The sequence below is a fragment of the Myotis nattereri genome (genome assembly GCF_964212035.1).
Source record: "Myotis nattereri genome assembly, chromosome: 6".
In the NCBI taxonomy this organism is placed as follows: Eukaryota; Metazoa; Chordata; class Mammalia; order Chiroptera; family Vespertilionidae; genus Myotis; species Myotis nattereri.
The window spans coordinates 55,590,664-55,605,394 of record NC_138081.1 but is presented as its reverse complement, the minus strand read 5'-3'; the positions used below and the strand labels follow the sequence as shown (position 1 = coordinate 55,605,394).

Here is a 14,731-nt window from a genome sequence, read left to right as displayed (position 1 = left end):
AATTAATAAGAATATATTTAAAAACAACAAGTAACTTGCCAGGAATCACATTCTTAGCCTTCAGGATGAAATGGAAGTAATGTTTAGGCTGTCTCTAGTTAAACAGTAGGTGAAAAGGCATGCCTCGCATTTTGAAAGGGAAGTGGAGAAAGTTGAAATGTACATACTCTTTCTGTTTCCTTCTTCAAGTTACTCAGTCTCAGTTTGATTTTGGCAGGTAGTTATAGCTTGGTGTTTGGAATATTTGAGGTGAAGAAATTAAAGTACAGGTATTTGGGAGAAATGGAAGCATCTTTGTGCCCTTGGGAGAAGAATATAGTTATTTGAAAATTAAAAACATACTTGCTTATTTTGATCATTTGTCTCCACACAATGCACACAGTGGGAATATGTTATAAGGGGTAATTAAGGACCATGCAAAATCATTTGTTATTTGGGAATATTCATTAAGGAGAATTCCGAGAATTCTTATTACTGTAAATTATGCCATTGTTCCTCTCTCTCCTTTCTCCCAACAATGATAAAAATAGCGTCTATTCAAAATGATTTTAGGTGTGTACTTCTAGGAATATATCCCAAGAAACCAGAAACACCAATCAGAAAGGATATATGCATCTCTATGTTCATAGCCACACAATTTACAATAGCTAAGAATTGGAAGCAGACTAAGTGCCCATCAGCAGATGAGTGGATTATAAAACTGTGGTACATCTACACAATGGAATACTACGCTGCTGTAAAAAGGAAGGAACCCCTACCATTTGCAACTGCATGGATGGACCTTGAGAGCATTATGCTAAGCGAAATAAGTCAGTCAGAGAAAGATAAATATCACATGATCTCACTCATTTGTGGAATATAATGAACAACATAAACTGATGAACGAAAACAGATCCAGAGACAGAGAAGCATCGCTCAGAGCATCAAACCTCAGAAAGAAGGCAGGGGAGGGGAGCGTGAGGGGAAGGGGGAGAGATCAACCAAAGGACTTGTATGCATGCATATAAGCCTAACCAATGGACACAGACACCAGGGGGGTGAGGGCATGAGTGAGGAGGTGGGGGAGGGGAATGGGGGATAAGGACACATATGTAATACCTTAATAAGAATTTAAAAAAAGATTTTAGGTGTGTATCTTAATGGAAAGAAAATATATTCAAAATGCTAGACACATTGTAGCTGCTCAGTAAATAATCTCTTTTTATTTATTAAATTTTTATTTTTGAACTAATTTTAGATTCACAGGAAGGTACAAAGAAATATACAAGGAGGTCCCACTCACCCTTCACTTAACCTCTCTTGGTTTAATATATTGTATTTCTATATATATCAAAACCAGGAACCTGACAGGTGCAATGCTTAGGTTATTCAGATTTCACCAGATATATATGCATTCACCAGATATGTGTGTGTGTGTGTGTGTGTGTGTGTGTCTATGCACATGCATTAGTAGTTTTGCAATTTTATTACATGTGTAGCTTTCTATAACCACCACAATCAAGATACTTGACTGTTAAATCACCACCCAAAGTTGATACCTGTCTACAGCCACAGCTTTGAGTTTCTCCCCATCTGCAGCCTTTGGCAACCACTAATCTGTTCTCCAACTCTATAATTATGTTATTTCACAAATGTTTTATAAATGGAATCATGCAATATGTATCCTTTATGAGTTATTTTGTTCTTTTTTTCAATCTCAGTGCTTTTTACAGCATTTTAATATTAGTTAGTTTGCTTACTGATGATAGCACTTTGGTTTAGCAAAGAAAATGCTCAAATTTTGTTTTGTCTTATTCAGTAGGTTTCACTTGCCAACATGTAAGTCATGCTGTCAGTGTGAATCATGTGAAAAAAGCAATAGCTGAGAATCTGTGGTCAGCTTGCTCAGAATGTTTAAAAGAAAGAAGATTCCATGATGGACAGCCAGTACTTTCTTCTGAGATTTGGTTGTGCCTCAAGTGTGGTTTTCAGGTGAGAAAAGTTTTTTGTTTGTTTTTTTATGTGAGAGTTTGTCTTAAATATTTTCCTTAATGATTATTTTGAGTTGGATTGTCAGTAATGCTAAGAACTTAAGATAAATTTATTCCATGTTTTGATAGAACTCTCCAAGAAATGTCTTAGAAATGTTTAAGGTAAAGTAAAAGGTGTTTTGTTCAGAAAGTAATCATGTGTGGTTTATAAGAACTTGAAAAGGAATCCAGTCCACTCGAAATAGTTCTCATATCTAGACCTTCTTTTACTATTTGTATTTTATGATTTTTGAGTTTGGGTATGATTTAAGTTTTGGTTGATTTAGAAACAATTATGTATGTAAATCAAAACAGCAATCTGTTCCTCTTTAGGGATGTGGTAAAAACTCAGAAAGCCAGCATTCATTGAAGCACTTCAAGAGTTGGAGAACAGAGCTTCACTGTATTATAATTAGTCTGAGCTCATGGATTATATGGTAAGTTAGATTTTGTTAGTACTTATGTCCACTACAAAAATACCCTCTTTTTTTTTTTTAGCTTTATGGGTAAAATAATTAAAGATGTTATACCAGCTTATGCTTTTTAGCCTGACTACAACCTATGGAATAATTTAAGAAAATAATTACTCATGAATATAAAATTTAAATAAGAAAGAAAATAGAAAAATTCTTTCCAGTCACTTTTTCGTAATGAACTTGCTAATACAGAATCCCGAGTTCTAGAGGAGGAAGGAGCTTGAAGCAGTCAAGTGTATGGTGATGCTCTGTAGGTAAAAGGGAACTTCTTAGGGAATCTACTATGAAACCTTACTTGGAAATCAAGTTCCGTTCCCTCACTTTATGCATAAGGACACTGCATATCATTTACCTTTTTGTGGTTACACAATAAAAATCCAGGCACTAAAACAAGTCTTTTTTTTGAGTCCCTAGTCTCTTCTCAGCATACCACACAGCTTCAGTGGTATAAGTGAACACTATTGAAATGCTTTCCTTGTATTTTACAACAAAAATTTTCTAAACTAGAATTTATAGACTCCTAGGGTTCCTTGAATGAGTTTTCAGGAGTTTTCTTAAGACAAAAATATTTTAACTTTGTGTTTTTATTTCAGGGTTCTAAAATTAATATTAGAATATTTTGGCTGGTAGGAGAGATCACCATCTTATAATTTAATTCATCCACAAGGTCAGATGGTTGCAGCATTCGTGTTTTTGTTGTTGTTGGTTCCAAGCAATAGTATTGGGGAGAATGAGGGGAAAAAATTGCCTGGCTTGTGGCTCAGTGGTTGAGCATCGACCCATGCACCAAGAGGTTACTGGTTCCATTCCCAGTCAGGGTACATGCCTGAGTTGCAGGCTCTATCCCTAGTAGGGGATGTACAGGAGGCAGCCAATCGATGTTTCTTTCACCCATGTTTCTATCTCTCTCTCTCCCTCTCTTCTCCTCTCTCTCCAAAATCAATAAAAACATATTAAAATCAAAGAAGGCAAAAATAGAGGGAACTTAATATGTAAATAGTGCATTGGAGCTAGAGGAAAGGGGGGATGATGTCTAGTATGGCAGCACAATAAACATTTCTCAGTAGTCTTAAAGGAAGCAATGGTCTCAAACTATGGGATGGGCTTGTTAAAGTAGATTGCTGGGTCCCAGGCTTACAGTTCTGATTTAGCAGTTTTAGGGTAGGGCCTGAGAATTTGCCTTTCTATGTCCCCAGGTGTTGCCAGTGCTGCTGGTCTGGAACCACAATTTGAGGACCATTGCAATGGGAAAAGGTGATGGGAGAATTGAGTGGAACCTGGTAGAATAGTCTCATCTCAAGTCAGTCTGTGTCAAGACTGCCATTGTAGCTCTTAGGATCATGATTGTGGTCCTAAGGGAATCATTTCCTGTTTAAAGGAAGAAATTCAAGTTTGTCACATACAGCTATAGAAATTTAAAGGTTGTGACTATTTTCTTTTCTCATCTAATTATTTTTTTATAATATGTTTTTATTGATTACAGAGGAAGGGAGAGGAAGAGAGAGATAGAAACATCAGTGATGAGAGAGAATCATTGATTGGCTGCCTCCTGCACACCCCCACTGGGGATCAAGCCCGCAACCTGGGCATGTGCCTTGACCAAGGAATCGAACGGTGACCTCCTGGTTCATATGGATAGATGCTCAACCAGTTAGCTACACTGGTCAGGCTCCCATCTAATTCTTAAACGTTAAAAAGATTAACAATTTCAATAGAAAATTTCACTAATTTGGATTAAAGAGAGGCCAGCCTGAACTAGGGTAAAACCTAAGAAACTGAAAAAAGAAAGGAATATTGTAGATTTGATCATTTAATTATGGCTAAAAAAGTGTTGCTAGATAGTGGATTTGGTACTGCTTTAATCAATAATAATAATTAGCACAGTAGTTTCTTATCTTTGAATTCATGTCAGAGTCACACACACAGAATTTTAAAAGCCCAGGGGTGCCAGTGGTCCCCTCTGAGATCAGGGCTTTTGTATCTTTAAGTTCCATAGGTGATTCTTATGCCTAAGCAAGAATCTGATTTAACACTTAAAAGTTAATGTATGAATGACTGCTTTTTAAAGTGTCTCAGTTTGTCGTATGTAAAAATAAAATCTTATACTTCTGTAAAGTTATTTATTTTTAAAATGATAATACTTTTTGGATTGTTGTGAGGAATTAAACCATAAAATACATGTAAAGCACTTAGAACAGTGCCTGGCTCATAGTATATGCTCAATTAAAAATTTTTTTTTTTTTACTTCTAATGAAAACAAGTAGAATTAAGTTATTTTGAGCTGTCTTCTTTTCTCCAACTCCACTGCCATTGTGCAGCTTTTATTTACATTTTCTTTTTGTACTCTTAAAGTTACAGTATATTTTATAACAAGTAAACATTAAATTGCAATGTCAGTAAAAATTTCTTGACATTTCAACATCTTTAAAATGAGCAATTATATTTTATTATTTTTGACAATAGTTACATTCGTAAATATAGAGCATCTATCATGTAAGCCTGGTAACTGTTATTAACTTGTTTAAATTCTTTTTTTTTTCTATGTTTTATTGATTTTTCACAGAGAAGAAGGGAGAGGGATAGAGAGTTAGAAACACTGATGAGAGAGATCGATCAGCTGCCTCCTGCACGCTCCCCAGTGGGGATGTGCCCGCAACAAAGGTACATGCCCTTGACCGGAATTGAACCTGGGACCCTTGAGTCCACAGGCCGACGCTCTATCCACTGAGCCAAACCGGTTCGGCTTGTTTAAATTCTTTATCGAAAAGTCATTTGGGGATGTTTTCTGTGACTCATTTCCTTCATGGATTTATCTTTGTATCTATTTTTGTGTATAAGTGAGAGAGGGGACACTCAGTAAATATTTGACTATAAATACTATTTAGGAAAGGAACCTAAATCTAGTTTACAGCCATCGATCCCAGGACCATTAATAATTATAAGAAGATTGTGAATATATAAGTTAGTGTTAGTACAACACATTACATTTACCAAATTTCATTGCTTTCAAACACATGTTTTTACTTGATCTTTGGATCTCATGAAGATAAAGGGAACAGGTAATGATAATATATATAAGAAACCTTTATTAGTCCTGTATGCATTAATGCGTAAACTTAGTGGAGGTTGGTTTTCTGAAAGGGTGTGCACTTTTGGAAATCATCCCCTAACCCATTCTTTCCAATTAAACCTCAAACAAAATAAAACCTGATGTCAGCCAGTCTTCCCCGTCTCTATAAGTGGAACTAAGTATTCAAGCCAGAAGCCTGGCGGTGTTGTTTTCTTCCCTTTTTTATCTTGTTTTATTTTTTAACCTTTTAACAATAGTAGACAAATAGTATAATGAATTTTTCCTCTATATCCATGACCCAGCTTTAAATATTACTAACTCTCAGCTAGTCTTGTTTTATTTAAACCAGGATTTCTCAATCTCAGTACTAGTGTCATTTGGGCTGATAATGCTTGGTTGTAAGGGGCTGTCTTGTACGTTATAGGACGTTTAGCAGCATCCCTGGCCTCTCTACCCACGGATGTCAGTAGCAGCTTCCCCAGGGTAACAACCAAAATGGTCTCAAAATATTACCAAATGTCTTCTAAGGGCAAAATTGCTCCCGTTTGAGAATCACTGACGTACCCCCATCCACTTCTCCCTTCTCATGTCTATACCTGAAAATATATAAGATAAATCTGTTCATTGTTTTCAGGATCCACTGATCTGCTTCTATTCCCGGTACCCTCTAATTTGATATTAGTCAGAGTGGTGTTTTGAAATTTAAAGTGGATAATGTCACTTTCCTGCTTGAAAACACCTCATGGCGTTCCATTGCACTTAGGATAAACTACCAAAACTTTAATTGAATAATAAGGTTCAGTATTAACTGTCCACTGCTTATTTCTCTTGATTTTCCTGGTGCCTCACCCTTTGTACCTACTTCCCTTACTCTCATAATTGAAAGGCAAAAGCAGGTAAGTGCCAACTTTGTTACGTCATGTGCAAAATTATTGAAGATACTTTCAGAATTTGCTTAAATGTTATATGTTTTCAGGTGTTACGAGTGTGATGAAAAATTATCAACACATTGTCATAAGAAGGTTTTGGCTCAGATAGTTGATTTTCTCCAGAAACATGTTTCCAAAACGCAAACAAGTAAGTTAAGCAATTGCTAAGGAAATTTGTATTAAATTACACTATTTTATATTTCATATAAAGAGTTCGTAAATTCATACGAGTACCGTAGATTTTACAGTTACCTCTCAGTTCAGGTGCCATGCATTCTTCCATAGCTACCTTGTGTTGTATTTACAGTATATGACCAGTAATGAGAAGCTGGTGAGGGTAGTGATTAGATTCTGGGCTTTTGAGTCAGACAGTGCTGAGTCTGAGTTTTGGCTCCTCCATCTCTGTAGCTTTTACTCCTTAGTTTATTACTTAAAAAATTAGGATAATAATTCTATCATGTGCAGTTATTGTGAGACTTAGAGATATTTTCTAAAGATTTAGAAATCATGTATGTAAAAATGCTTGTTTAATGCCTGATGCATTTTTATGAAATATCTGTTACTTGTGCTGTAATTATAGTGCAGTCCTGACACTAACTACCTGGTGTTAGACAGATTAAGGGCTCAGTGCCCCCACAAGACACCCTCACTTCACTCACCATTCTCAAGCTCAGGAGTTATCAAACCACCCACATTTTTGCACAGCTGGCTACAAATTCAGGGGTTTCTACTACCCTCTTAGGTTCAGAAATTTACTACAGTGACTCAGAGAACTCAGGAAAGTGCTAACCTTACAATTATAGTTTTATTATAGCAAAAAAAAATAAAAAAAAGCCACAAGTCAGGACTAGCCAAAAAAAAAAAAAAGACACATAGAGTGGGTCTGGGAAGGTCCCAAACATGAAGCTTCTGTATCTTCTTCCTGTGGAGTCAGAAAGCATCAACTTCCTGACACACTGATGTGTAACAGTACACAGAGTATGGTTAACCATGGAAGCTCACCAGAGCTTTGATGTCCAGAGTTTTTATTAGAATTTCATTGAATAAGCTTTTGCTACATGATTTAACTCAGTCTCCAGGACACCAAGCCTCTAATCACAAGGCTGGCCTTTCTGGCTTGACTGGCTCCCATCCTGAGTCATTTCATTAGCATAAACTGTCTGGGCACCCACAATGAGTGTAAAAGACACCTTGTTAATTTGTTAACATAAACTATCAATTACTCTAGATATCCAAGGATTTAGGGGGTACTTCTCAGGAACCTGCGGCAAAGGGAGGCAAGTTCTTTATTATATAATAGTAATGTATTACATATATGTTTTTATTGATTTCAGAGAGAGTAAAGGGGAGGGAGAGAGAGAGATAGAAATATCAGTGATGAGAGAGAATCATCAATCGACTGCCTCCTGCACACCCCCTACTGGAGATGGAGCCCGCAACCTGGGCATGTCCCCTGATTGGGAATCGAACTGTGACCACTTGGTGCATGGGTTGACACTCAACCACTGAGCAACACCACCTGGGCAATGTATTATATATTATATACTTTGTTATCTAACATATAAACAATATATAATACATGTTATTATAAATTAAGAGTAAGAGGGAAACAGTTTCTTCATTCAGAAATATTAAGTCCCTGCTACATGCTAGGTTTTATACTTTATTTGGTACTAGGGGCCCAGTGCACGAATTCGTGCAACTTGAACTGTGGGGTGCAAGGCTGCAGTGGGCACAGGGGTGGGTCTCAGTACATCCTCCCCACCCCCGCCTGGCCCCTCCTGCTTCAGCCCTTGGTCCCCTGTCTGATGGCAGCGCCGCTGCTGCCGCCGCCGCTGCCACCACCACCACCACCACTACCACTCCCATACACTGATGGCGCTGGCCCTGCTCACACCCGCTGACAGCGCAGAGCAGTTGGGGCCAGCACCAGCAGCGAATATGAGCAGGGCCGGCACCAGCAGCAGGTGTGAGCGCACAGGAGTAAAGAATTTTCACTAACCACCAGAAGCTCACCCCAGTGATAGTGACCAGCACCCCACCTTGGTCTGGCGCCACAGTTCACCTGCTCCACCATCCCGCTGTGGCCGATGCCCATGGGGAGCGGGCCTAAGCCAACAGTTGGACATCTCCTAAGGGCTCCTGGGCTGCCAGAGGAATGTCTGACTGCCAGCTTAGGCCTGATCCTCCGGGGAGCCTTGCTGTATTTTCTGGAGCCCAGTATATATTGTATTTGTTAACTATTATTGCTCTGAGATAGTAATGGTGAAGAAATTAGAGGAGGAACTAGAGAAAGTAAATCCAGGTTCCTAGTCAGTAATTTTATCACATTTATTCAACAAACATTTATTGAAATCTTATTCTGTCATCTCCAATTATGTTCAAATCAAGAATCAGGAAAAATATGGTGTTGGTAGACATTTAATACTTCAGGATCAGAGATGTGGGTCTCAGGGCTATCTCCTGAAAACTGCACATGAAATGTGTTCTGTTGGCTATAATAATATATATGTGGGTATGATGTTAAGGTGGCAAAAGTACGATTGTAGAAATTATTTTTTCTGTATTTTTCACCTAAGAGGTTCCTTGATATTAAGAACAAAGCCAGTCTGACTCCATTTAATTTTATACATTTCTTGAGTATTTATTGTTGTAAGGGATGTAAGGAAGGGAGATTGGGGTAATATGTAGAAAGCACGCGGGCTTTTAGTCAGGCAGCCTGGCATTCACCTTGGACTCTTTCAGTCACTGGCTGTGTGATGTGGGGCAGATTATAGTTTGTCTGAGCCTCATTTCCTCAGCACTTTCCCCTCTTTCCCATGGGCCTCAAGAAATAGAGGTGATAAAACAGTTCCTGCCCTAAAGAAGTTTAAGATCTAAAAGAGGTGGTGAGATAAAAAATATTGATAATGTGGTATGCAGGAGGCAGCTGATCCATGTTTCTCTCATTCCCTTTCCCTTCTTCTCTCAAAATAAAAATAAAAAATCTTTTTTAAAAAAGTGATAATGAAAGCAGAGTATAATTTGTATTTTGAGAGAGGTTTACACAAAGTCCTTTAGATATTCAAAGAGGGATGTAACATTCAGTTGAAAGAAATTCAGAAATCTGGGATGAGTTGCTTCCACGTTGACCTTTAAAGGATGAACTTTGGGTGGGTCCAGATTAGATAAAAAGTTATTTCAGGTGTGGAAAGGACCCCTGCAAGCTTTGATTGTGTTTAGGGAACGATGGGTAGCACCTGAAATGATGGGAAACAGGTTCTTGAGGGAATTTGAGAGCGTGTAGAGCTTTCAAAGCTGGAGAGAGATGTAGTTCTGAATTCAAGGTTTCCAGAAGTTCATGGGCAAAATGGGGTTATCTTTGTTTTCCAAGCTACAGGATGTCTCAGGCAAGTTTGGTATAACATAAGATCCCTTGGTATTCTAGAAGTAAGTTTTTTGGGATAGTAATTTTCCATATTCTTTCTTGCATGAGGCTTTAGTAATTTTTATAAAATACTTTAAAAACCAAATGTGAAAGTTGCTATTGAGGTTTGTAAGAATGCTGGATATGATTATGCAGCGACTTTAAATTATCAATGTGAAGACTAGAAATATAAAAACGTCCATATATGTACAGTAATTCAAAAAATATGAATCTACATATTGTATTTAGGTAGAAGAATAAAAATGATGTTTAAAGATTGTTTTTATATTTTGCACTAAGTAAAAATAACTTTACTGAGAGGAAAGTCCCTACCTGTACTTTAAACATGTTTTTAAGTTATGCAGTGCCTCAACGAATGCCTAATATATCTAAATTATCTTCTCTACACAGAGAATCTAGGCTTCATCCATCTCTTAAAAACAACTAGCTCAGGGTTGGTAGCCCATTAGACACTTAAGATATTATTGAGGACTTAAAAGAGCTTTGGTTAGATAGGTTATAAATCAATACTTATCGAAATAGAAATTAAAACTAAGAAAACTAAAATATTAATTCACGAAAATTAGCAATAATTTCATGACATTTGAACACAAATAACTTTTTTAAAATATATTTTATTGATTTTTTACAGAGAGGAAGGGAGAGGGATAGAGAGTCAGAAACATCGATCAGCTGCCTCCTGCACAACCCTCACTGGGGATGTGCCTGCAACCAAGGTACATGCCCTTGACCGGAATCGAACCCGGGACCCCTCAGTCCGCAGGCCGACACTCTATCCACTGAGCCAAACCGGTCAGGGCACAAATAAACATTTTTAAGGAAGAACTATTTTTTTCAAAATAATACAAATGTAGTAAGTGGCATTGTTTTACATTTTTACAGATCTCTTTAATGGTTGGCTTAATAGAAAACAGCTGAGTTCTCATACCTACTTCTGCATTCAATGTGCTATCACATGGATTGTAGCCTCTGGAATACTGCATTTATTATTGATATAATTGAGAATGAATGGAAGCAAACATTTAAAAAAGCAACTAACATCATAGTCTTATAAAGTACTTTTGACCTGACGGACCCGGAAAGGAGGATGGTGTCTTCAGGAGGTTGTTTTCAGATTCACTTTCAGAACTGCTGACTTAGCACATTTCTATTTTCTGTCTTCTGCCTTCCTTGCCCTAAGGCTCACTCAAATCCTACTCCAAGTACACATGCCCAATCCTTTGTCTTACCTCCTTTCTTCTATTCAGGGTACCTTAGAATGAAATAATACAGGGTTTTGTGGTGTTTACTAGTAGCTTTCATGTGTTTGTGTGTCTTATTTATAAAACTGTACGTTCCTTGAGGATTGTCCCCTGGCTTATATTCTTTTTGAGGTGGCTAAGCAGTAAATACTTGCTGAATTGAACTGAACTAGCATGTAATCAGTTTATACTGGGGAAGTAGATAAGCTTTGCATTTTTTTCCAAAATAACCGCTGAATATTAGTATCAAATTATTTATTCATTCAGGTTTTTTTTATACATTTGCACTTCTAGCCAATCGTTGTGCTAGCTATTGGAAATATAGTAGTGCATGAGACAGATTTATTTCTCAGTTCCTGCCATTATTGATCTTTTGGTCCAGGAAGGGATATTGATACATCACACTTAATTATAATTGCCTGTGAAGGAGTAAGTACAGGGGGCTGTGAGATCACTTGGGAGTAGTCTCTATCCTAGACTGGAGGAACATTTTATGTAGAGGAAGACCTTTCTAAGCCAAGAGCTGAAAGATATCTAGAAATCAGCTAGGCAAAGAGGCACGGGGTTATGTTTTCAGGGAGAGGAATAGCTCCTTGCTGAGGGAGCTTGATAGGTTCAGGGAATTTTATAGAGCTGCAAGGTTGAGTTTTGTGTATTAGGGAATGGTGAGAGGTGAGACTCTACAGGTAAATAGGAAGATATTAAAGGGCCTTGTAAGTGTAGTTTATCCTGAAGGCAGTGAGGAACCACTAATTTTAAGTGGAGATATGGATGATTAGTTTTGTACTTTAGAAAAATTTTGTGTCTACAGTGTGGAGATAGATAGGAATGCCTTTGTATGTATACCTGCCCATTCATGTGGCAATATCAGTTTCAGACACGATCAAATAAAGATGTCTAAGACTAATGGTTAATGGAATTTTAAGAATAAACAGGTGGGGTAATGTTTGGTTCCAAGGTAGAGGAGTCTTGGGGCAGCAAGTTTTTCCTTTTTAAAGATTAAACTTCTTTTCAGCTGTAGAAATGAGCAAATTACATTACTACTACATGACTGGTTTAGGTAATTGCATTAAACAGTTGAGGGAACCCCAGTGCAGGTTCCCAGAAGAATGCTTACAGCTGTGTGGATTTCACATCTGATGCTACAATTTGCTTAAAAAAAAAAAAAAATCCCTCCACACCCTCCCTTTCAATCACATACCAGAAAACTAAAAACAACCAATAAAATCCTCACATATAACACAAAATTGAAAAAGAGCAAGAAAACTTTCTTGTGAGACCCACCCAGAAATATATATTATTAAAAAGTGGATCGAGCCCTAGCTGGTTTGGCTCAGTGGATAGAGCGTCAGCCTGCGGACTGAGGGGTCCCCGGTTCGATTCTGGCTAAGGGCACATGCCTGGGTTTCCGGCTCAATCCCCAGTGGGGGGCGTGCAGGAGGCAGCCAATCAATGATTCTCTCTCATCATTGATGTTTCTCTCTCCCCCTCTCCTTCCCTCTCTAAAATAAATAAAATATATTTTTTTTAAAAAAGTGGATCAAAACCTCTGAAAGGCTCGTTTGTCACTTCGATAGTCTTGTAAATGTCATGTAAGTATTCTACAAATACTTACCAAAAACAGGAATTCGTGATGAAATAATATTGTTAAATATTGGTTTGCTGTTTGTGAACTAGACAGGTAATTGACAATCTCACATTTTTTTTTCCTACAGCAATAAATTTGGCCCATAATTTAAATACTGGTGGGATGCTATTTTCAAAGAGCTTAAAGAGAGAATTAAATATTCCGTTAAATTTATTAAACTTATGCTTTTGGTATAAAAATTTTGACTTATGTTGGTTCTTTTGGTTTTATTAAGTTTGCTCTATCTATTTTTTAAATAAGAAAGTAAATGGTATATTTGGGATCTGAAACAAAATATCTGAAGATAAGTAATGTCCTTTCACAGACAAATTGAATGTAATAACTACCTTTTTTTAAAAAAAAAAGTAATATATTTTGTTCCGCTTAAAAGTGACAGTTGTAAGACTAAGAAATATGCATTTAAAAAATAAATACTGAAAGTAGTTATTCCCCTTTATAAAAGGGGTTAGGAACAAAAAGATATCGGACTTTCAAAACACAACTTATTGTTACCTGTAGGGATTTAAATCTGGTGTTCCTTGTTTGAACTACAGAGCATAGATAATTATTTGAGTGACTGTTTTCTCAGTTCTCCCAAAGATGTCCCCTTACTATACTCTTCTGGATACCTAAGGAGAAGTTAATCGCTTACATTGGGTACCTAGGGCATTAGGGCTTAATTCTTTTGAGGCCCATTTGAAAAGGGCTGCCATAAACTTTAATATAGCTATAAATTTACACACCAAAAATATCCAGTATATCCTGCTTTGCTTAAGAATAGTGGCTTTTTCTTTCATATATCATCACTAGAATTTCAGTAGTGTCTTAAATTATCGCACATATTAACCTTCTCAACCATTATTATACAGAAAAATAGTAGATCATAATGTTTAAGTGTGCAGAGTCTGAAGCCAGCCTGCTGGGGTTTGAATCTACTCTCTATTACTACTAGCTGATTTCATATCTCTCTGCATTGGGGACAATTATCAGAGGAGATAATGCTCTCACAGGTTTGTTTGTGTGTGTTTTTTTTTTAAATAAGCAAGCAACCAAATAAGTTTACTTTTCCCATGCCTCTGGGAAACTTGGGAAGCACCAGGTTTCCCTTCTGGTTTAACCAAAGTAATGCACAAACATTCATACCTTTGAGAAAAGAGACATTTAATATTACTCAACTACAAACCCACTATTGGTTGTTTTCACTTTTCTCCCATGATAAGAAAAAACTGCATCTCTATGTACTTGCTCTTTTATTTCTGTAGGTTAAAATTTGGGGGATTTCTGGCCAATTTATAAACATATCTTAAATTTTGATTACCGTTGCTAAACTACCTTCCAGAAAGATTACACAAAAGGTTAAGTTGACAAGAGTATCCATTTTCCCTATTTAACTTTGTTGACAGTTTTTAGAGGGTTTTGGATAATAATGAAGTTCTTAATGTCATTGTTGCCAGATCCATCAATCTTTCTTTTTTGGGGGGTTGGGGGGATCAGGGGGACCGTTGTACTTGGCTGGTACTTCATCCAGTTTTCTTGCAAGACCTGAGTATGTATAAAACCTTAGCAGGTTACTCAATCAACTAGCAGCTCTGAGTACTCAGATTATAGGCTTAAAGGTAAACTGCAGAGACATAAAAGAGCTTTAAAATTTTTACCTAGAATGCCTGAAGTTTTCTCAATGTTCTTTACATTCTGGTGTCTATGTTATTTGATTACACACGTGTAGTATTTGATGACAGTGTTGGTAATATAGAGGTGAGATAGAGTAAATCCCTTTTAATAAAATAATCTTCTAATCCTGAAATTCTTTCTAATCATAGCTATGTCATGAGTTCAGGTAAAACTTGAGAACAAAATGAATGATAATCAGAATTTTGTATAATTTGTCTTTTTTTTTAATGCTGTTGCAGCTTTGTTCTTTTAATTATGCTATACTTTAAAACATTTTGAAG

General features: G+C 36.9%; 1 protein-coding gene across 1 annotated transcript in view; it reads left to right on the top strand.

Annotated features, from left to right (window-relative positions):
* Window positions 1-14,731, top strand: part of USP45 (ubiquitin specific peptidase 45) — a 58,551-nt gene that overhangs the window by 11,157 nt on the left and 32,663 nt on the right. The window contains exons 3-5 of the mRNA XM_081093646.1: window positions 1,799-1,971; window positions 2,343-2,446; window positions 6,532-6,632. Of these exons, the coding sequence (XP_080949772.1) occupies window positions 1,799-1,971; window positions 2,343-2,446; window positions 6,532-6,632 (378 nt within the window). The remainder of the gene's footprint in view (window positions 1-1,798; window positions 1,972-2,342; window positions 2,447-6,531; window positions 6,633-14,731) is intronic.